This window comes from Heliangelus exortis, chromosome 2, assembly GCF_036169615.1.
Source record: "Heliangelus exortis chromosome 2, bHelExo1.hap1, whole genome shotgun sequence".
Lineage (NCBI taxonomy): Eukaryota > Metazoa > Chordata > Aves > Apodiformes > Trochilidae > Heliangelus > Heliangelus exortis.
This window is the reverse complement of record NC_092423.1, coordinates 19,750,773-19,775,780: the sequence shown is the minus strand read 5'-3', so window position 1 is coordinate 19,775,780 and position 25,008 is coordinate 19,750,773. Positions and strand designations below refer to the sequence as shown.

The 25,008-nt window shown below is 37.0% G+C and overlaps 1 protein-coding gene across 1 annotated transcript in view; it reads left to right on the top strand.

The window, feature by feature from the left end:
• The window catches only part of PLXDC2 (plexin domain containing 2), a 241,864-nt gene that overhangs the window by 207,661 nt on the left and 9,195 nt on the right, over positions 1 to 25,008 (top strand). Inside the window, exons 10-13 of the mRNA XM_071735081.1 lie at positions 5,234 to 5,294; positions 7,664 to 7,817; positions 9,210 to 9,248; positions 22,930 to 23,090. Of these exons, the coding sequence (XP_071591182.1) occupies positions 5,234 to 5,294; positions 7,664 to 7,817; positions 9,210 to 9,248; positions 22,930 to 23,090 (415 nt within the window). The remainder of the gene's footprint in view (positions 1 to 5,233; positions 5,295 to 7,663; positions 7,818 to 9,209; positions 9,249 to 22,929; positions 23,091 to 25,008) is intronic.

Sequence of the window (25,008 nt, the reverse complement as noted above, 5' to 3'; positions counted from 1 at the left end):
CAGCCATATAAACATTGGCTTATGTAGGGACAGTTTAGCACATTAAGCCTCCTTTGGCTGTCATAGCTCCTGCTTCCTTTGACTTATTAATCTCATTAGATTTGTGTATGAGCTATAACAGGAGCAGTAACCCAGCCTAACCAAAACATCTCCACACTCCTCTTTCTAGCAGCTGAGATGCTGATGCCCTCTAGTACTGCAACAGCCTTGTGATGTATTCTACAATTTCTGGGAGTTCATGTGTAATAACAGAAATATGAACAGCCCTATTTTACACTATTTCTATGCACCAGGTCTCTCTCACAAAGACTCTACTGCTTGTTAATGTTATCAGTGTTTTTTTATACAGGAGCAAAATTCTAGTAAAGTTATATGAATACGAAAGGAAGCTTGGCCAAGGTGTGAGTGAGATCTGTGTCTTGGTGCATGCCACTTGGGATGATGTTTTTCACCATCGTTCCTGGTTCTGCAATTCATGTCTGGGAGTAGGGCTATGGGAGGCATAGGAACTGTGAATTAGAGTAAGCCCCTCTGGTTTTCAGAAAATCTAGGCTTAACTCTTAAGTCCTGTGATGGAATTATGTGTTAGATGAATCATTTTGTGTCACCTGCACTCTCTTTTCCCATCTCTAAGCTTAAAAAGGGAATATTTTCTCCAAAGATAACCTTCATATTTTTATTTTTAAAACAAGACAAAAAGTGATGGGTTTGTGGGGATAACTGTGTTTCTGAGACTCAGAGTAAAGCATGTAACTGCTTTGTAGCAGCTTTCAAAATATGTCTGGCCACTCATTTTTATTTATTGAATCAGAAGGGAATGTAATGCCATATTGGGGAAAAAAAGTGCAAGATCTTTGGAGCATCCACCTTAAAATTGAAGAGATTCTTTTGAACACTTACTCAAAGACAGAAAATAATGCAATCAATCATGTAAAAAGGAGAAAAGAGAGTTAATTGTGGTAGCTGGGATCATCAACAAGGGTGTGAAGTACACCCAGTAGTGTACCCAGAGCTCCTTGCCTCACATCCTGAGCAATTTCTTGTGTGCAAAACAGCAATGCTAACAGATCAGAAATCTTTGCTAATTTCTGTTGCTATTACCTCTTCATGCCATCTTTGTTCAGGTATAAATGCACAGTGGAGAGTATAATGCAGTATCAGAGACTAATTTCAGTGTGACTCCTTCCCAGAGAATATATTTGATTGCTATTGTTTTCTGCTGATTCTGTTGGAAATTCTGACACTGTAATCTCATAAATTTAACTCCAGGGCCCTCCTCTTACTTTCTTTTTCCTTATAGTTATTCAAAGAGAGCCTTTAGCAAAAGCTTATTTTTAATTCTTTATCTGCCTTTCAGCATGTTTCTTTTGTTGGTGTAACTGACTATAAGATTATAGAAAATTTCCTCCTATTCTTCTTTAATCAGAACTCTGCCAAATCTCACTTTAACTATGTTTTTTTTTTCCTTTATTTCTAGTTGAACTGGAAATAAAACTAACTTCTTGTAGCCCATTATTATTCTTAGTCTCTTCAACCAGCAAGAATTCCCAGTGGGAGTCCTTATTTTCTGCTGCCTATTCACATATCTCTGTTACAAATATTGAATATTACTCATGTTTGGTCTCTTTTACTGTAAAATAATAGCTTTTTTTTAAAATATTTTCATTTGTCTGTTTGCATGATATTGCAGGAGTACTTTATAGAATATGTATCTGTATTTTTCCAAACTTTCTGTCCCATGAAATTGTGGAATCGTCATCAGGCTGAAGATTGCCAGCTGAAATTTTTACCACTCTCGGTATCACTCTCTGATCCTTCTCATTATCACCTGAATGCTGGAAATTTTGAGTCACAGTGTGTTAACACAATAGCAGAGTTCAGTGCTGCAGATACAGATATGCTGCATCAAGTATTAACTATGTCGTAGTAATTATATTTGAATTTTTCATAAACATTAAAATAGTGCAGGCTGTTTGAAGTATATTTAAAATCCTTGCACTTAGCAAATAATCTTCGCTATTTTTAATTTGGAACAGGAAAGTGGGGTCAAATGCCCTTGTAAAATTCAAATAGTCATCCTATTCTAAAGTTAATTAAAGGGTAAAAACAGACAATACATTTGTGCTTGAATTCAGATACATGATTAGATGTTGAGCTAGATGCTAAGCATAAATACCATTCAGATACCTTACAAATTCATGCCACAGTCATTCACAGTGAGGCTTCCATGAACTTCATAAGTGCTTTGAGCTGTGATCAAGTTCTGCATTTGTGACAAGAGAAAGTCAGGGGGGGGTGGGAAGGAAGGACACTAGTCTTTTGCCAGACACCACAGTGTCTCAAGTGATATTTAAAGGATGGAAGAACCAAACTGGAGCCTGTTTTGTGGTAAATGCAGGCAAAGTCAGACTGAGCACAAAGAGATTTTTTTTCCCTCCATCTATGATTAAGGTGGTGTTTTCCACTAGACAGACACAAAATTTAAGGGGTATTTTTCTTTTTTTTTTTTTTTTTTTTTTTACTTCCTGTATCTATTGTCTTGCAAAGAAATTCCACTTTAAAATGCTTTTTTTTGTTTTTTTTTTAATAACAACCTAGGAAGTGTGTTAATCTTTTTCTAATGTATGCGCCTTTAGCAGTTAAAGACAGAAAAGAGTTCTGTCCATTCAATTTTCGATTTAATTTTCGAAGTTAACCTTTTATTTAGAAAAGTTAACAAACAGATTAACTGTTCTGAGTAATTACACAGTATTTAAGAAATCATTTGAGATTTCTGGAATGCCCTTTAGTTTCCATAAAACTGTTCTTCACATGCTGTTACATATATCCAGGCAAAAAAATATTATTGATCCTTCGTGAAGTCTCTAAGAAGACAAAGCATTTCAGCTCATGCACTGAATGGATATTTCTTGTCATTTAAATATTCTCTGCCAAGGACAGGTAAAAGGCATCTGGTAGATCTGATGACATCTTCATCTCCTTTCTGCCTACATTCAGTTCACTGAAAGGATTCCGACATCTTTCTTGTTACCCAGATTCAGCTGCAGTATTTATACCAAATCATCACTGCTACACGTTCAGAGACTTTAATTCTCCCATTGCTTACTAAACCAGGACTCCCAAGTTCCACATAAATACTGAAATTCCTTACAGTTCTTGAATGTCCTAATTCTCATTTCCCAGAATATCTTTGTTATTGCTTTGCTAGGAGCTGATTTCAATCATAACTTGAAAATGAAGTTGTTATAAAGTGACCATGTTGACAGATGGCATAACTGGCACAGCTAATCAAATCTGCTCCATTGTTTTAATGGCAACAGGGAATTACCAACATGCTACTAGAGGAATGTCTTAAAATTGCAGTCAGTAGAGCAGATAGTGCAGTAGGATGACAATTCCCACAATTCTAACCCAAAAACCAGAGCAATGATAATGTCTGCTATGACTGACATCTCATTGGCACATGCCTCAAAGGAAGTTTACAAGCCAGGTTTGCTTGGAGCCTATCTAGTTCCTGATTTCCAGGGTTTAATGAAGACTGAGACTTAAAAAATAAATATGTTCTATTCATGCCTGGAATGTTATGCTATAATTTCTTTCTGTTTAGCAAGATCCTCTTTATTCTCTCAAGCATCCATGGATACAGAACACCCCAAAAATGGGGAGGCAGTACTGAGGTCCCAGTATAGCACTGACTCACTCAGCCTTCAGCAAGACAAAATACTCTGCAGTAGCCTTTATTCCCACCCATTGGGAAGGAGGTCTTATAATTTCTCTGGAATGCATTTCTGGTTTGGGCACCTGTTTTTCTTCACTTCAATAGGTTTTTCAAAAAGTCAGTTGCTATGGGGTGTGTGATAAGTGACACCTGTTAGGGTTGTGGTGTTTTTTAGGTAACAATGCAAAATGATGGAATGTGGATCAGTGCAAGTCCAGCTAACAAGATAACCAACATATTCTCAAAGCTGTGGTCAAAAGCATTGTAGATGCTGCTCGGAATAATTATACAGTGAAGTTTATTATCCCAAGTGTCTTGTTACTGTTGTTTACATCCTCTTGTTACATCCACTTCTACTATAAAAATGCTCTCATTGTTCCGTTCTGCCAAATGCACCTGTTTGCCTTGATTGGAGTAGTATATGGCATGTCTTGGCATCTTTCAGTTCACTGAGAACAAAAAAAAAGACCCCATAAATACAGCTGACCATACAAGTGGCCTAGGCTTACTAAAAGGTAGTGAGAAAGGTAGTGAGAAAGTTACTTGCTGTACATTCTGCTAAATTATGACTATGGATGTCAAATGACACCAACCTGTCTCATGACAAAATAATCTACATAATTCATTCAGAAAATAAACAAACCTAACTGGGGAGAATCTTTTTCAAATTCAGACATCATGGTTTAATTATTTGCTTGCAATCTTAATAATGTTTTCTGTTTCTAATGGTATTTTTGTTGTCTAGGAAACCCTAAGTTACTGTATCAACACTGCTAGCACTTGTGAGGTGGGGATTGCCAGGGGAATCTTTGTATTAAAGTCATAAAACTTGCTTTAAAATTTCTTTACTAGATATTGCAAATGAGAAAGGATATTGCAAACAGGTTATTAACCTCGCCTAATTCCACTAAGAAATATGCATGCAATTTGAGTTGCTAGTAGCTAGTGAGGAGGTAGAATCAGCACCATAATATTGTTGAATTGTCATGAAGTCTGTTCAGAGGAGATGTTATCTAAACTGTGAACCCTGATCATGTTATTATATGTGTATCTTGGTGTCTCAGATCACCTTGCCTGATAAAAGCAGGAACTGGGTCACCACATCCTTTTTGGGATTAAATTTTCCTGGCTAAGAAGTCTGGACAGAAATAATTAAACTGATTTACATCCCCATATGGCTGACATGAAATGTAAAAATGCTATAGCTCAGTAGAGTCCTAAGAACAATTATCCTGTGGAAGGGAGTCTCCCCACTATTTAAAAATTAAAACAACAACAAATAAATAAAAAAAAATCACTTAAATAATAACTCATTCACTGAAATTAATTCACTGATTGGCTCCTATTGTGAGCAACAGCCTCTTCAATAAAAGTAATACCACATAAATCATATAGATTTTAAAGTGAATCACATCATTTACTTATTCTGTCATTCTCTTCTTCTCCCTTCCTTTCTTGTTCTTGTTTTCCTCCTATTTCCATCTGGACAACTTCTATCTATGTCATTACTTAAAGATGCTCCAGTGGATTTGACCGTCACCGGCAAGACTGGGTAGACAGTGGCTGCCCTGAAGAGGTATGTGAGTAGTTTACATCCTCAGACTATCAGAGGCCATTTATATACTTATGATGCTTTTTATTAAATTCTTCATATTAACACGTATGGTTTCAAGGCCAAATATGTGCTATGTTTATCATTCAGTGGAAATAACCTGAAGAATTTCACTCCTCTAAAAGAGTTACTCGTACTCCCAGGCCAGAGTAGTTCATTTTCAAGACACATATGTAAATATGTTACTGATGCCTCTTTCCTTGTGTCCTCTTTTTAAAAGGACTTTTTTGTTTGAGGGTTATTTTTTGTTATGAGTTTTGGTGTTTTGGTTTGGTTTTTCATTTTTTTTTCCACTTGGGGAGTGTGGTCATAGGAATAAATTAATTTATGACACTTTTAATCTCCTGGTGACCATAAAAAAGCAGTTACTTTTCCATATTGGCTAAACGGGTTACATTCTGTCATGCATTTCAGCAACATAGCCCTTCTGAAGTGTAATGTCAGGTGAAACTGAGGACAAATTGTAGCCCCAAGTGCCTAGTTAGAAAAGGACATTCTGTTTTATTCTCAGTAGAAACAGGAGAAGTAATCATATAAATCCAGTCTGATGGAAGAATATTTTTTCCTGCAACTGTACTTGCAAAATAATGGTGTCCTACATACTGCCTTGTTATGTGGGCTTGAAGCTTCAGCTTTGCAGTTTATAAACTGATGATTTAAGAATGGAATTGCTTTGAGCTTTTTTGTCTTTGGAGGACAGCTTTTTCAAGATCATTAAATAAGTCAGTGGGAGTATTTTTTGTTGTTGTTATAGTGCAAAATCTTTGTATTTCTGTAATCTAGATTATAATAAAATAGGGCTCAGTTGTATCTGTAGATGAAGTGAGCCAAAACCTACTGTTTGCATAACAGCAGCATCACCACTCTTCTTAAGTCTTATTTCAGTGCAACTAGTGCTCCAAAGCTTAGTACATGATCTGAGAGGAAATTATTGATACACTAAGTGTATTTGAGGAACTAATAGTTTGATTTGAACAAATTATTGACCAGAGATAGGTGCTCAAAGTTCAGCTTTCAGGCTCTCCGAAGTACAAGCAAGAGCTTACTTAGCATTTTCCAGAATGATGCCTGAGGTGACTGATGGAGTTCAATGAAGGAGCAATAATGAGCACACAGAGGTTAATTTTGCACCCATTCAATTCAAGAGGATGAATAATTAGAATCCTCATAGTAAAGTTCCTTCTCTGGAATATAGATTTTGAGCTAAATTTTCAATTCCATCTGTGAAATTAACAGCAGTTTTAAAGCTAAAACACGAAGAAATTTAAAGAATAGTTATACTGATGTGTTTTTTCATATAATTTATTGTTTCTTGTAAAACAAAGGACAATAAATTACCCATACATATTAAAAGAAAGACAACACCCAGTGGGTTTTGACAGTCAGATCTTGATAAAATGAACAGGCTATGTGGTATTCCACTTCTCATTAAAATTAATGGGGACAGTGGGAGTTACAGGCAGCTCCCATATTTGCTACTAGTTAATTGGATGTATTTCTCTGCAAAACTGTATGATCCTAAAATAAAATATTCATTACACATTCACAAATTTAAAAGTGTCCAGAGATTTAAAAGAACAGACTTGAGATTCATATAAAAAATTTTATCCCTAAAAATATAAGATCTTTTATGATGGTGAATATAATTTATTGTGTGCTTGTAAAATATAACACAATACAGTAATGCCTATTATTAGTATATTTTATGGTTTAGGGTTTTTAATATTTTTAATTAATAATTGTTACATACACTTCTGGTATGTGAAATTTTACTATTATATAGTACATATTATATAGTGAACGTGCATTCAGTAGTGAATTGCTCTATAGTGCTGTACATAAACATTCTACAGGCTGAATACATTTCCACATTTTACACATATATAAATATTCTTTTTGTGATAACTGCATGTTATCATACTACTATGACTTAATTCCCACACCTTTTTTTAACATTTTTTATGGCACTCAGTCCAATGGCACTGAGCATTCACAACTGAAGAGTGAAAATTTGAATGATTGTCTTAGATGTTAAAATCTGAATGGGGAAATAACATGTTTGACATTCAGGGATGACTTTGAAGCCTTGTCATTAGCAATTTAGTGTTGTAAGTTCTGCAGCTAAATGAGAAAAATGTATGTTGCTTAACACTTTGTAGAGTACAGAGTACAGAGGAAAAAAAAAAAAAGCTGCTCTTGAAATTCCTTGATTTAGTGTTTCGATTTCCATTCTTTTTATCCTGACAGCCTGTCCATGCTTAAATTCTTCATTCAGTGACAAGTCTCCACTGAGAATTAATTTTCTCTTCTTTGTTTTTGTTGTTTCTCAACAGTCAAAAGATAAGATTTGTGACAAGACTATAGACACAACTGAAACACCTTCCTACTCCACCACCACCCTTCTGCCAACCACCACAAAGTTCAGAGTTTTAACAACCACCAGAGCATCCACCACTTCCCAGCTGCCAACGAGCCTGCCCACAGAAGGTGAAGTATAGACACTGCACTACATTGTAGTGCATACACATCATTTCCAAGTCTGAAATAAATTTATTTTCTTTACATATGTGTTTGTGTTGACCATTTCTCTCTGGGGCAGTGGAAGGAATAGGGAACAGCAGTCAAGGTGACATCTGCTACTGCTTTTAAATTGCAACTTGCTCCCCCAACAATAAGGTGCAAAGGGGATGAGTGCTGGAGTAGAAGGCAGTGGTGGGAGTGAACAGATAATCCAGACAGACTTTTGGAGAAATTGTGGTTACAATATGTTGTCTGTGTTCCTTTAACCATCAGGCCATATTCCAAAACCTGTTGAAATAGTAGACGGAGAGGGCCCTGATAAAGTTAGTGTAGAAACTCCTGTCACAGAAATAATAAGTTTTGAATCCCTTTGGGTATTCTGTTTAGCCGGCCAATTGGATAACCCAAATGAAAAACCTCTTTGAAATTTTCCTGCTTATTGTTTGAACAGTTGACACTGTTCTTTCCATGTAATGCTCATTGTAGTGAAATAGCTTCTGCAGGCTCCTGAAATTAATTAACTGGGTAAGTGATGGTGCATTCATCCTCACCCTTGTTCTACTGGCTGCTTAAGTCTTGCCTTTCTGTGGTTGAGATACCCTGCTTTCCTGCTTCATGGAAAATCCAGATGGGTAGAAAAGCTAAACCAGGTTAATCAAATAGCATCTTAGCATCTATAAAAAGATGTGTGTATGTGTGTTTGTGTCATTTTCTCTTGGAATTGGATGTTAACTCAAAAAAAGGTACCAGGTAAGACCAGATTTTTCAAGTGGCCTGTGACAGGAAATATGAAGTGAAGGCATTTCAAGGTGGGAATCTGCTGATAAGAAAGGCTGGGTTTGTTTGCAGCAGAAGTTTAGAAACTGTTGGTGCAGGATTTGTACTGCATAGCAGAGTTATTCCTTGATATTTTGATCATTAAGGCCCACAACAAGATGAGAAATATGGAAATAAATAGGATTTAAATCTGGCAGACCTTTTCATTATTTGGAGAAGAGGAACAAAGTCTCTGCTTTAATTTATAGTTGCTTCATATAGTCCTAAATATGATGGAATGATCAAGTTATGTATGGACACGTTACGTCAATGAATTATTTTAAGTGTTATGAGACAAATCCTTATTTACCAGTATTTTGAATCCTCCTTTAGACTGTAATGCTCTCACAAGTTTTTTTTTTTAGTAGTAAGGACATCAAGTATTGCTCAGTATAAGAACATCACAATGTAATTCTCATTGAGTTAAGTGCCATATAATTTTCTACTTGTGAAATGTCTTTGACATTAGAAATTCACTCCTAAAATGACTCATGACCTAGAAAAATGTATTTTCCTACAACTAACTTTGAATTTCCTTTTTAGATGACACCAAGATAGCACTGCATCTAAAAGACAATGGAGGTAAGAAAGGATTTCTTTTTCTGTAAATAATGTCAGTAGTTTGTCAAATTATACTCCACTGAACTTCACTAATTGAAATCAGGTTGTAGGAATAGCTGTTACCAGACTCTCAAAGGACTTTAGTCTTTCACATCTATGTTGAAGAGCAGCAGGGCAAATGAGCATAGTAACTGCTTAGTAAATTAAACATTTACATCTCTTTTACAACTCTTTAATAAAACAACAGGCTTAATTATCTTACAAATATGGCATAGTAAATAAATTCTTGGTGGTATTAATGTAATTATAACTGAATTATAACAATGCAGTCTTATTTAACTGTGTTATGTGAGCAGATATGAGTTCTAGATAGTAATATTGTGTTAAAAACTCATTCATAGTAATGATTACATGTCATTTTGTTCATAAACATATTCATTTAAAATCTGTCTCTATACTAGCAGAGATTCCATATTTCTCCATGCAAACTCCCTGTGCAAGTTAATATCACCTTGTCTTACTGATAAAGCCTTCTGTTAAATGGGGCTCTGCAGGGGACTGCTTTTGTTATCTTATTTGTGGGTTCAAGGGCTGAGACCTGAGGTTTGTTCCTTCTCCCTTTGAAGCTGATGAGAATTTTGCTGTTAGTTAGCATAGGGCTGGGTCTGTGTCTGCTCATGGAGTCTTCTGAGCAGGAAGAAAAGATTTAGGTTAATTTCTTTGGGCTTCAGGATGGTCTGTCAGAGCAGAGAATGATTTGCTGAGAAAACTGAAATGATATTTCCACTGATATCAAGGGGAATATTATAGGCTCTGATTGCCTTTCCTCCAGGCAGGTAGAACTCAACTTCCCCCAGGGGCAGGGTAGCAGCAAGCGTGGCAGCAGGCAGGGTGCAGGGTGAGTCCAGAAGCTCAGGGGCAGCAGCCAGGCTCAGCTCCAGCCTAGTGAGCATCAGTCGAGTCTGCTGTGATGAGGCAAGCCCAGGGGCAAGGCAGGAAGCCCAGCTGGCAAGGCAAGGCTGGGAGCAGTAATGGAGCAGGTGAGGCACAGCAGCCAGCAGCACAGCTCAGCCAAGGACAGAAGGAAGCAGATTCTGTCAGGAGTCTCAGAGAAGGTGAGGTGATAAACTAAGTCCGTAGAGGGAGTCCAGTGAGAAGCAAAAAGAGATGGGGCTAGAGATAAGGCTAAAGCACAGGTCCAAGGTCCATCCAAGGAGATGTGTCCAGGGACAAGACTAAGCTCCCTTCAGCATAGATTCAAGGCTGGTCCAGGAGATAAGATCAAATTTGGGGCTGACTACCAGTTGACCTGTAGCATAGCTTAGGCTTGGGTTTGAGTTTGCATGAAGACCCCAAGCCCATGGGCAGAGAACCCATGTCTGGTGGGTCAGGAGAGCTGAAGCATCATGGTCTTTCAGGGCCCTCAGAAAGTTTTGAAAAAACATTGTAGTCAGACACCACTTAGCATTTTGGTTTGTTTTCCCATAATTTGTTTTTCAGTAATATTCGGTCATTATTTTCTCCATCCCTCGAGTTAGAGATCTGCTCACTCCACAGGACACAGTTGTCATCCCCTTCCTCACTAGTCACTCCTCTGTCATTTTGCTGTCATTTACTACAGCATAGCTGGTCACATACAGTAGTAGGCATTGAATTGTCCATTTGTTGGCAGTGTTGTTTGATATGGCTTGACACCTAAGTGGTCCCATAGAATAAGATCATTTATAAACACAGAGTGGTACTTTTAGGTATTCTTTTTATCTGTGGAAATGTTCTGGGACCTTTGTTTCTCTTAGTCTTCTGTTCTTGAAATCAAAGTGCTTTTTATTTTTTTTATTTTTTTGTGAGAAGTGCTTCAGTGCTCTTAAACATCAACAGACAAGGGGAATCACTCAGGACTTCACTGTCTGTGAGCCATCACTCCATGGCAGGCGGCTGGCCTGGCATCTGACAGCTCTGCACCTTGAATATCTCATGAATAGTTCAGAGTAGCATGCTGTTATATATATATATATATATATATATAAAATAATAATTCAAAAGGTGGGTTTGTTCCAGGTTTCTTTGGATTTGGGATTATCTTTTCACTTGCCTTCTCTTTGCACGAGAACTGACAAGGAAAACCCTGTGAAAGCAAACAAATCATGAATACTAGAGCAACTGTGAGATGGTTGTGACATACTTTGCAGAGTGAGGTGGTAGGGTTTGTGGCATCACTTATCTTAAGTACATAAAGCCCATCTCCACACAAAAAGGTGCTGCATTTCAGCAGGGCAAAGCAGCACCCGATGTGATTATTCATATTCCTTGAGTAGTTTCTTTTATTCTTGAAATTTAGAAAAAAAAAACTGACTTCAAACAAAACAGAAGCAAAGCAACACACCAGGATTTCTCATTCACACAATAAACGTAGCTTTTAATCTGAGAAGTTCTTTTTGATGAATCTTCAATTATGCATTGAATTTTCCAGTGACCCCTAGATTAGGCTCAGATAAAACCTCTGCAGCTGCATGCACGTTCTTTGATTCTGTGTGATTTGCCAGCCTTTCATAAAGAGTAGATTATTTCAGGTCATGAATACAGGGTCTTTATTTTCTCACACAAGATCTTTTAAATCCCTAATGAAAGAGAACCTTTTATAATGGAAACCCAAAGGTATATTGGATCAATGATGGTCTATAGCTTGAAGTGTCCTTGGATGATAGGAGTCAATATCTAGTTAAGTCCAACAAAAGGATTCTATAGAAATTTTGCATCTCACCTCTGCCTGGAACTTTTGAAACCAATTGTTATAAAGCAGCAGCTAAATGTAAATTAAATGTTGAGTTCAGGTCAAACTTTGACCTTTTAATCATATGAGAAAATCACTTGCCAGTTGGTGCTGTAATTCACACACAATCTTACATGACATGTTTTAACATGCATTTCAAATTTACTTTTTTCTTTTTCTTCTGTCTTTTTCCATAGACACATCATAGATACCCAACACATACATTCCTAAACCCTTTTAAAACACTACTGACCTGCCATCACATTTTCATTAAATCTTAGTTCTCTTTAAAATAGCAAGCATTTTGTAAGTTTTAAGATAATGTCCAACAGTACAGGTGTATTTTTTGATATTAATGTCAGATTCAGTTGGATTTTTTTTTTTCTTACAATACAGCTGACTAAACAGTCTAAAAGCCTAATTTTTCATAAAAATTGTGAGCAATTGTCTGTGGCTATACAGTAATGCAGTATTTTCCTGATGATTACTCTTCGGCCGGCACATCCAAATGTTTTATTTGACCTTTGTAGACATCATATTGTGATGATTTGATTGCTCTGAGTCCTTCTCAATCCTTCAACTTTGTAACTCAATAGAAAAATGCATGTGTGTTCAACAGTATCAGAGAAGCTGCTACACTTCTCATTCATCAAGATGTACTGAAAATACTGTTAAAAAAAAAAAGTTAAGCCATTGAAAAAAATACATCTGCCTGTGGGGGAAAGCTTTTTTATTTATTTTTGTACAAGTCCATCCCAGCACATGTAGTGCTAGGAAATGTCCTGCTGCCTATACTTCATGGTAAACTTTTTCAAAGGTGGTCTATATATGAGCAATAGTGATGTACAGGATTAATGTTCATTTTCTATAAAGCTTAATTTGAGCTTGAAAGATTAGGAAACTCTGTAGGAAATTACCAAAATACAGACCCAAGTTTTGAAAAAAGAGTACTTTTATACACCCATCTACCTTACATAATGATATTTAACCAAGGATACTCTTTTTTTTTTTTTTCCATTTATTTCTTTTTTTTAAGTTTTCTGTGCCTGGAAACTAGCTCCCATTAGTGATCTGTCTTCTTAATTTCCCTTAAAAATTGCAGTCTGAACACTTGGTACCATAAGAATTCTTGGCAAATTATGGAGATGATTCAGTCCTGTTTCTCATGTGTACCTTGAAAAACAGCTGCATCATGTTCATGCCTGATAGTAGTCATCTAACCTATTACCTTCTAATATCTTAAGATCCTAAATGATCAAAAAATGAGACCTATTTCAAAAGAGACACACCAGACTTTAGAGAAAAATAATGTTTTTGATATGACAAAAGTTATTATGACCACAAGGTCATATATATATTATGACCAAAGTAGCTAATTCATGTTAAGAAGTCACTACAAAGTATTTGAGTCCACTCAATTTTAATATAAAACACATAAAATTGAAGAATGCTAAACCTAATCTTCATGGTGGTTTAAAAGTGTTTTAAAGTGGCCCTTGTAGGGGTAAGATCCACAGGATGTGGCTTTTTTTGTCATCAGATCTTGGCCTAGCCACAGGAAATGACCTTCCAGAGGCTTCATCTCATCTTGTGATTAGCCAGATATCCACAGGCTCTTCTTTTGGGCCTTTCTCATAGCCAGCAGCAAACATTAGGCAAGAGGAAGTCATTGATGTCATCCTAAAAGAAGTACCCAAAATAGGATAAGTTACAATATAGAGGTCCCTAGTTCTATCAGCTACAGAGAAAAGTCTTAATGACATGCCAAGAGTGGGCATCTTACCTGTAGGTAGCCAAAGTTTCCTTACACTAACTCTCTTCAGGGTGTCTTAGCTAATGTGCTCTGTTTCCATTTCTGTCCAGAAACCTGTGAGACCAAGATTCAGATCAATTCTTCTGTTATTCTCTTATGAAAAAGGGAGTATTGAAGGTTTTTACCATTACTGCAAATATCCTGTTGAGATTAGGTTCTGGATTATGTAAATATATATTTACTTGTCTATGTTCCACTTAATCAAAACTGCTAATGTGTGCAGGGCTCATACAATCGTAGGCAAGAGAGGATTTCCTTGCAGACAGCTTGTCGTTAAGTTTACTTTATCTGTGCTGGACTGGTATAAAAAAATTCTTATCAAAGAGTAGCTGTGAAATTATTTCAGTAATGATGAAAATATAAGCCATAGAAAAGTGATACACAGTGATAAGCAAAACAGGTACAGATGGTTAGAAATGCGTTAATGATTTAGGAATATGAAGAAAGGTAGATTCAAGAAGAACAATTAGCCATCTTCATTATCAAATAAACCAGAAAGATTGTTGTAAACAGAGTTTATCAGGATTTTTTTTATATGTAGTTAGGAAGGAAATTCCAAAGACAACAAATGAAATATAATTCATGTTAAGGCAGCGAATCTTCCCATATATTTTATTTCACACTATAAATTAGGAGCAAAGAAATGCTGATGCATCTCCACATTTTATTCTGTGTCTCCCTGACCATTTCCAAGCTGTCATTTCCTCTATCATTTCTCAGCAGGCTGTTCTATGCACAAGTTAGAGTTAGACCTTAAAGACATATTAGAGATCTCTCGTATTTTTCAGTATGATCAAAGCATGATCAAAGTCGAACTTCAGACACCAAGCAATTTGCTAAATGCTGCTCACTGCTTTCTGCAAGTTATCTGTAGCACTCAGAATAGGAAGGGATTACACTGAGGAAAATGTCTGGGATCTACCATAGCATGTTTATGTAAGAAACGTGAAATATCTCCAGTGTAATTCAAGTTCTTTCTTCTCAGGAAATCTTGTGATTTGAGGAAAGCAGATACAGACTTGCTGGTGTTTAAGTATGATACTACATCAGTGCCTGCTGGCAGGTATCCTTTTGGAAGAAAGCCTTTCAAAGCCAAGAGCATAAGCTTGGAAAAGCAACAGCCTCTGATATAAATATTGTCATCTTCCTTGTCCATAAAATCAGGAAGAAACATGTTCTACATATTCCATGTATTGGCCAGTGGGCTGCATGCGTGGTATTTAAAGCAAATGCAAATTAAAAGTGCTGAACTCATCCTTTATCAGCAAAAAATAGAATACCAGATTAGTTACCTTTATTGTTAGGACATTTAAATTGGTAGCATTAATAAATTGTGTTATTTACTGGTTTTTTTCATGGTACTTGCGTTTTTGCTTAAATGTTTCTTGGAGCAAGATATTTGTCTTTTCCAGAGATTCTTTCATCTCCACTGCATCCCAATTTCACCATGATCATCTTATTGCAGCTGGCATCACAGAATATGTAAAGAACACCAATCCAATCTTTTAGAACATCACTCAAATAATCACAGGGTTTTTCCCAAGTAGTGGCACTGGAATGTAGCCCCTAGAAATCAAATGTCACTTTCTGCCTGTAGCACAAAAGGAAATTTGCACAAAAGGAATATTTGCATCATATTTGGAATTCTATACCACATTTGGTTAAAGAGGCATGATGGTAAAACAGTTTAACTAAACCATAGTAACTCTGTATGGAGACTTACTTATATTGAAGTCTGACATCTACCAGTTTAGTCTTTGGTTTTCTAAGCCAGATATAAAATTATATACAGTGTCTGCTCATCCAGTTGTCAGGAATTTGCTGTAAAGGGATACATTTAGCTGATTTTGTTAAGCACAAAGATTTGTGGACTTCGTAGTGGCCCAAAGGACTAATGTGAAAAACACATGGAAATCTAAATGGGGATCTTATGGAGGGCTAAATGTTATATAGTGGGGTGAACTTTAAAAACAAGGCTGCATTACTTAATGTTTTATCTTATCATCTCCTGTTGGTGTCACAGGGCGGTGGCACTACACTAGGCAGCTGATCAGTCTTGGAGAGACTTACCAAGTTGCTCTGCATTCTACAGAGAACTGATAGCAAAGTCACATATTGAATTCAGAATTTTCAGGTTCATAATGTTTTCACTTAAAGACCACCTTTCATTCCTTACATGCAACTGGAAAACAATTTTCAAAGCATTAGTTGAGCCATAACTTTACAATTCATCATGCTACCAAGTAAAGTGTTGCAATGTCTTAACTTCAATGTGTTAACAAATGCTAAAGGAATGAACCCACAAAACCAAGAAAATCACACTCTGTTACTGTGTAGAACCTAAGTACAGAGCAGACTGTTCTAAAAGAGGTAGAGAGAACATTTTTATTGAAATTCCTCTGAGGCTCTGGAAAATCTTTCTAGCTGTACCTTCCCTTATTCCCTCCCACAGCCACTATATGTAGGTCATTAATCATCTGTTCAGGGATGTGCGTTATGTAAAGGAAAAAAGCTTAGCTTTGGGGAACCACATACCTGCCCCATAAAAAATGCAGTGTCCTGGTAGACTCACATTCCAGTTGTAAATGGAGGGCCAAAAGACAGGGGAAATCCAGTGTCTCTGCTGAGTTCACTGTAAGCTGTATCCCTGCATGCTCAGCTGGCCTAAATGATCTGATTCCTCTCTGCAGGAGCATATTAACTCATGCATGGCCATGCAGTCAGGGTGACACAGCTTCTGGCTAGAAATTACATAGGTAGTAGTGTGGAGATTTTGTGGAGTGAACTTGGATGTGTAGGTGCAGGTTAGCCCCAGCCCTTGCAGCAAGAGAGTTTCTGTTCTTTGGCTGCCCAATAACAAGGTCAAACACATGGAGAGGAGATGTTGCTAAATGACTTTTAGAGAGCTCTCATGTGGAAACATCTTTCGTTTGTGTTCAAAGAACAGTCTTGAAACTGGTGAAGGGTCTAGAGAGCAAGTCTTATGAGCAGCTGAGGGAACTGAAGTTGTTTAGTCTGAAGAAAAGGAGACTGATGGGAGACCTTATTGCTCTCTACAACTACCCGAAAGGAGGCTGCAGTGAGGTGTATGTTGGTTTCTTCCCAATGTTACTATTGTACCTGTGTTAATCTCATTCAACTATCCTTACACCTACAACTGTTCCTCAGTAGCCATCCTTGGACAGATATTGGTCTGTCTTCTCTCATCCAGTAGCTATGGATGTCTGATAGTGTTTTAATAGAATCATTTAGATTGGAAAAGACCTTTAACATCGTTGAGCCTGTTAACCTAACACTACCAATTCCACCACTGAAGCATATCTATAGGTCTTTTTAAATACCTCCAGGGATGGTGAATCAACCACTTGGGCTGCCTGTTCCAGCACCTGACAACCAGTTCTGTGAAAAAATCTTCCCTAATATCCAATCTAAACCTCCTCTGGCACAACTTGAGGCCACTTACTCTTATCCTATTGCTTATTAGTTGGAAGAAGAAACCGATACCCATCTTTCTACAACTTCTTTCAAGTAGGGCTCTAGATTCTTCACCAGCTTTGTTACCTTTCTTTGGACATGCTCCAGCACCTCAGTGTCTTTCTTGTAGTAAGAGGCCCAAAACTGAACACAGTATTTGAGGTGCAGTGTCACCAATGCTAACACTGTTTCACATCCATCAGACCAACCAAATAAAAAATTGTGGATTTTGATGAACATAAAGAATTTGTCTAATTGTTGACATGTGACCTAACAGCAAACACTAATTTTATCATAAAACATTCCTACGTGAGAGAAAATTGCAGGGTTCATTCTCTCTCTGTGACAAATTCAGGGAGAATCATTTTTCTGGTAAAAAGTGCAGAGAAAAGAGAAGAGTTCAGCACTGAGTTATCATCTTTAGGATGATTGCTGCTATTTAGGTCATCTATATCCCTGGCTTTGCTAGTATGGTAGTGTCAGTCAGGAGGGTCAAACGGAGTAGTGCATTTAATCCCTTAAAGATGCACATACATATAAGAGGTGAGATTGAACTGTAGGTTTTTTACCATCTGGTTGAAATACAAGAGTAAAAAGGAATGACATGGCTCTTGGAGAGAAAAAGCAGAGCTTTCTTTTCCAAACCCATAGAATGAAATTCTACATTTTGTCTGTCTTTTGACCTTAGTTTCATGTAATTTTTAATAAAAGAGAGCTTTTAGCCAGGAGGTAACAGAACTTCACCTATTTTTCCTCCATTTTACCATTTTTTAAATTTTTTTTTTTTATCTCTGCTCTCACAGAGATATTAATCTCTGGTAAGTAAATTATTTTCTGTCTCATATCATGAGAAGTCTTCATGTACACATATGTACCACAATTTTGTTTTCACATATATAAATGTATTACAATAGAAACTCTGTGTAAACCTTTAATTTAGATAAGACCAGAAAAATTGTGTTTCATTATTCTGCAGACCTGAATGGTCATTTTGCAATAGTGAGGTAAAAGATATTGAAAAATTATCCACAATGTGTTTGCAAACACTCTAAATTAAAGCCCCAGTTTGTGCATAACTTTGTTCCTGTTAAAGTCAGCATCATGGCCCCCTTGATCAAAGACAAAATTTTCATTCACGATTAATTCTTGAGTTTTGTTTTTTCTGCACCAAAAGAAGCTAATCTGACTCTTAAATAGAGACGTAGCATAGTAATAAAAAACAAAGATGATACAGGTTTTGTGTGTTTATCTTGCAAACAGTGAGAATATTTTTTGTGTGCTTTCACTTTTATTTTTTTAAAGCATTCCAGCAGGAGAAAATCTATTTTGTGTTTGTGTTCTGTGCCTTTGTATTTGGGTAAAAAAGTTGCTTGGTGTTTTTGTGCTGTCATTCAGCACCTAATTAGAAGCAGACTAACCTGGCAGATGTTAACATGCTCCCTCTGCTTAAAAGGTTTATACATGTAAAAATTTGAGGAGGAGCACAAGAAATGAAATGAAAGTTTGGGAAAAGTTCCACTGAGAAAATTTCTTTTGGGAAAGAATCATTCATGAGACAAATAGTCTTGCCCAGAACTGTGATCATCTTAAGATGTTTTGCACCTGAAAAAGTTTTTACCCATTTTTTAAATCTATTTTCTTTCATGGCTTTTTAAAAGAACTATCAGTTGATTTTGCAGCAGAGAGTATTTTCAAAGTTGACAGCAATGTTTACTGTCTCTGCCAAGAGAATGAAATCAGTTTCTCTTGAGTATTTGAGCCCTGGGGTCAATGGACTAAATTTCAATTATGGGCATTCCAAGTTACACTTGTTATCATTTAAGAAAAGCATTTCTTGTATTTCATTATTATTTGCTTTTCACGTTCTGATAACTGCACTGATGTCCATGGAGTGTTTCACCCTAGAGTAGTAGAAAACTGGGCAGACAGTTGTCACTTGTGTTATCTGGAAAAGACAACATTCTTGTTTGCAAAGCTAGATGCTGAACACTGAGAAAATAACAAATTAAAGGGTGTTAATTTGATGGCCTTTAAGAGTGGTTGGAACCTTCGCTGAAGTCAAGAATTTTTTAATATGCAGAATATGATGTTCTGCCTCCATTCATAATATTGCAATAATACAAATTACTTATTTAGTGCAAACTGGTCTGAATATGGGTACAAATGATAAAGTAGTTTATGATGCACTGATGTGGCATTGAAGGGAAGAGCTGACAAGTGCACAGCTGTCAATAAGACTTTTATTAAACAAACAGTGAATCCCCTGCTCCTTCTGAGGAGCAGTTACCTCTCAGTAGGGTTACTCATCTCTAGGAATTAATAGCCCAACCCAGAGCATGTACAATAAAGCAGGCCTTTCCTTTCAATTTCCTTTCAGTTGCTTAATTTGCATTCGCCTGACAATTTGAAATATATGTGCAAGTACTAAAGGTTGTTTTAGTGCATGAACAGAAATTAAGACTGGAGGTTGTATACATTCATCTATTCTCATCTGAAAGAGCACAGCTATTCGATAAATTATTAATGGCTATGTCAAGTAAGAGACTGCTGCCTGAAAGTTAGACAAACCTTTTTTAGGGTCACTTTTCTCTCATGTCTTCTCCTTACATTCTTTGCTACAAAGTACTATGACTACCAGGAAGTGTTTTAAATATCCTTTTGTAGGGAATACATATTAAAATATCTATTTCACATCCTAGGCAATATTTCCTTTCTTTCACTGCAAGCGATGCCCTGGAAATTTTCACTGTATGCACCATGTTAAAAAACAATAAATCAAATAGGTCTGACACTGCTGCTTTTTCTGCTGCTTTTTTTTTTTTTTTTTTTTTAATGCTCCAAAGCATCTGTGTAACTAAGGTTTAAGACAGCTAAGTAAATCCCTTTGTAGGACTTGGGCAGGGAGAGACATGGTTCCTGTATCCTATGCATGGCTAAGTTCAAACTTGATGTCCACAGTTGGCATAATTAAAACTGACATTCCTGTATGAACAAATATTCATGAACTTTCCAGTAAATAGAAAGATTCCCTCGGGATTAAGCAATACCTGAGTGGGGCTGCCTGCTTATATTTTTTTATTAGATTCATTAATGCCTCCCCCACCGTAGATAGTTTAACCTTTCAAATTCTTGGGTTCTTTTCCATTATCCTTTCATTCTGTTATACAGCTCCTTGCTCCACAAGCTGTTTTAATGACTTCATGGGAAAGAGCAGAGAGATACTCTGCAGGGTTTCAGCTCTCCTGACTGAAGACCGAGGAAATCCGGACAAAAGCAGGGAAAAGCTAGATTAATCCCCATCATCCTACCATAGCTCCACTTCTTCATTGTAGTTAGAAATAGCTCTTGGCTAAAATAATTCATCTTCATTTTTCTTTTCTCCCTATTGTCACAATGGTTCTGTGCAATCCGCTGAACCATGCAGCTTTCCTTGGTCTAGTGAGAAAAGTGGTTCCACACATGGATGAGCTGTCACTCTGAGGTTAATTGTTCCTATTTTCTTTATTGCCCCTCATACAAGACATTTAACACTGTATAAGGACGTAGATCAATAGACTCTTCTATTATTTTCCAGCTCTCTTTTTTTAATATTATTGTGAAGTGCTCTACTCAAAATTTGATGAATTGTAAAAGACCATGTACAGTTACTGTTATTGTTGTTATTTTTTGTTGTTACCATTAGTAACAATAACTTTTTCAAGCTATCTCAATGGCTGTTTTCCAAGAATGGATAAAAGTGACAGTCCCTGACCTCACAAACCATGACACTGAGAAAAACAAGCAAATAGTAAAAGGAGGTGGCACAACAAAAAAGGGCAGCTGTAGAAATAAACAGTTTTCATTATAGTCAACTTGGTAAATACATTGAGAGGAAATTTAACCGTGGAATTGAAATAAAATTTCTCACAAGCAAGATAAGAGACAGGTTTTGTGTTGGAGTAAGGTACTGAAGTGTTTTGAAGCATCTGCATTTGTATTTATAATAATAGAATCAACATGGTTGGAAAGGACCTTCAAGATCATCAAGTCCAACCATCAGTCCTACACCACTCTAACCACTAAATCATCTCCCAATGCACCACATCTGCCTGTTTTTTAAATACCCCCAGGAAGGGTGACTCCACCACCTCCCTGGGCAACCTGTTCCAATGCTTCACCACTCTTTCAGTGGAGAAATTTTTCCTAATATCTAATCTGAACCTCCCCTGTTGCAACTTGAGCCCAGTTTCTCTTGTCCTGTTGCTAGGAAGAAAAAGCCATCACCCACCTCACTACAACCTCCTCTCAGAGATCAATAAGGTCTCCCCTCAACATCCTTTCCTCCAGGCTGAACAGCCCAGCTCCTTCAGCCTCTCCTCATAGGTCTTCCAGACCTATTCTCCAGACCCCTAATCAGCTTGGTTGTACCCTCTCCATCACTTTGATGTCCTTCCTATACTGCAGCACTCAAAACTGCACACAGGATGCAGCCTCACCAAGGCTGAGTACAAGGGTAAAATCACCTCCCTGGGCCTTCTGGTCACACTGTTCCTGATACAGGCCAGGATGGAGTTGTCCTTCTTGGCCACCTGGGCACAGTGGTGTTCATGCTCAGCCGGCTGTCAACCAACACCCCCAGGTCCCTCTCTGCTGGGCAGCTCTCCAGCTGCTCCTCCCCAAGCCTGTAGAGCTGATGGAGGTTGTCCTGGCCAAAGTGCAGAACCCTACATTTGGCCTTGCTAAAACATACTATTGGCCTTGGCCCATCAATCAAATATGTCTAGATCTCTCTGCAGAACCTCCCTGCCCTCACACATACCCACACTTCCACTCAGTTTAGTGTTGTCTGCAAAAAAGGTGACTCCTGGTTGTCCAGTGTAGAAATCACACCCAAGCAAAAGCAGTTCTGCAAATGCTGAGTAATTCATTGAGAGGATTTTTCCATAAGGTTCACAGTGGTGTTAAAAACTTTTAGTCACTTATTTGGAAGGACTGCTGACAAGCTGCTTCTCTGTTGGAATGCACTGTTTTCTTTTGATGGGACCATAGTATGAGTGGCCTCAGTATCACATGTAATGAATGGTTGGTCTCCTGTATTATGCTGGTATAAAGAGTGTTCCAATCAGACCAAGATTAGAATGACCACTTAACATCCATGTGTTACACCTTTGGCTTTCCAATTCAGTTGCAGAGGGTGAATCAAAACAAGCCAATGAAGCTCTCCAAGCTAATGAATCAGGCTTTCAGAATGTGTTATTAGCAAGACTTCACAAGGGTTTGTGGCATGTCTCAACTCGAAGCTTGAAAACAAAAATAATTATTTAATAAGGAATATTTTCTGTAGAGAAACTGCAATAGTTTTATGAAAAAAATCAAAATTCATTATGTAGGTAACTAGGAAGTTCAGAATGTCCAGACTGCATTCAAAAGAAGGGATACTAATTTTGTTTATTGAGGTAGAATTAGTAAAACATTTTGAAATGTCTGTTCATTAAGATTATGACAGTATTCAGTTGTGGGAAAGAGACATCTAACATCTTTTTCCAACTTGGGCTGTGGGACGAGAGGAACATGTAACACAGAAAAAGCAAATGCTGAATTGCCAGCTGTGAAACAGAAAGGATAAGACATAGGTTACTGTGCTAATAAGTGTGCCCATTGTACAGCTTCCACAGATGACAGCGCAGCAGAGAAGAAAGGTGGAACACTTCACACTGGCTTAATTGTTGGCATTCTAGTCCTGGTCCTCATTGTGGCTGCAGCCATCCTCGTGACCGTCTACATGTATCATCATCCAACGTCAGCAGCCAGTCTCTTCTTTATAGAGGTAAGACAAAAGTAACATACACATCACTTGGCTAGTATAATTGGGGTCTCCAAAAGAGAAATTTCTTAGCTAAATCTAGAAAGAATTCTTGTATTCAAAGCATAAGCTTTGAAGAAACAGACCCACCTCACCTAGCAGGTGATGGTGGTTTGTTCTTTGCTTGTTTGTCACTCAGCTACTTCTTTAACTACTATTGATGCTACTTTTTTTGTGTGTTTTTTACACAGAATATACGTCTAAAAGATGTATCTCAGATTCTGTTGCACCTGTCTTTCCTATCCTTTGTTTTCCTCACCATAGCATTTTACCATTAGTTGGCACGTGCACTGGTATGTGCAGTATGTTGGGGCTTTTTTTAAAAAAAATAGTTTCATGTGGAAATATAAAATGTTTGCATTCATTAGTTCCCCAGAAGTCTTGACTTAAATAAGTACTTAGCTAAAACCTGTGTTAGTTCTTCAATACATTTATTTTTCTTGGCAGGAATCTTTGCCACAGAGTACGGGAAAGAGTCTTTTTACCTAAATTGAACATCTAAGTTTAGTGTTGTTTCTCTTTCCTCTTTTCATTATTGTAGAGAGCAATAAACTCTTTTAGGCCATGCTTCATCTAGCATATTTGAAAGATCTCCTTTTGGATTAGATTAATTATGATTTTTCTCCCTCAAATATAGATAGCTACCTCAGGCGCAGAAATCTACATTACAGATGGCAACATTTAGTCAGTTTAACTCAACTGTACATAAAATATAAGAAAGGAACAGTTTCCACAGGTGCCTGATTATACAAAAAAATTTGAATACCTACACTTATGTTTTTTTCAACTCAGCAGTGTTCCTTTCTATACCCTATGGTAAATATAGACCTGCTAAACATGAAAGAAAACACTGATTTTTCATAACCCCCAACTCCAGTACTCCCTTACCTTTAAGAGCCTGGACACTTCTGATGGGCAGCAATGAAGATGCAGAACCACTGGAAGCAGTGACAAGGGATGTTGCCCTGGGTTTGCTCAAGTAAAAGCCTGGACCAGAAAGATGATGGTACCCACTCTTAGTGACAGCAATGTGAATGGAAGTGAGACATGAACATGAACAGCAATGTTAATCTCAAAGATCACATGATAATAAATATACTGCTTAGGCTGACTTACACTGTCAATAGTAGTGACAGAAATCAAAATTAATTGCTTATCAGTATTCCAGGCTCAGGTGATGTAACTATGTTAACCATTGGGGAAGAGTATCCACATAATGGAATCAATAGATTTCTTTCATGTCAATACAACATTTCAAGCCAATTCTCTATTGATGGAGACAAACAAAACTCCACTTCTCTTATACAAAAAGGGAAGAATTTTTCTCTTTTTTTCATACAAAGATTGAATTGGTATTCTTTCATTCTACTAAAAGCAAGCTTCTTATTTTTTATGGTGTGGCTGAAAAGACTAAGTAAATGGCAACATCATTTTTGAGGGTGCAAAAAGTACCAAATTAAAACACATTTGTTTATTCGTTTTTGTTCTCCATGTAGTAATGGAATGTTAATTTATTTTATTCACTACCATCATACTCATCATTTTAACAGTGGTGCTTTAATCAGTTTTGTTAAATCCATTCCACTGTGTTAAATTGTAGGTGGCATTAATCAATCCATGCAGTCAAAGCTGAAATGTCTTTTAGCAAGGTAGAAAAAAAAAGAAAAAAAAAAAGAAAAACAATCTTTCTGTTTAAAATAAAGGAAAAATAATTGAATGAGGAGAGAAGAAAACAAATCAGTCAAAATCAAATTTATGCAAAAAGTGGTACAGACTACATTCTCTTTTGGTAATTAGAAAAATTGGAATAATTGGGAAGAATCAATCATCTAGCAAAAATTATAAAAAGTTCTAGCCATGAAGGACTGGCTTTTCCCTGTGA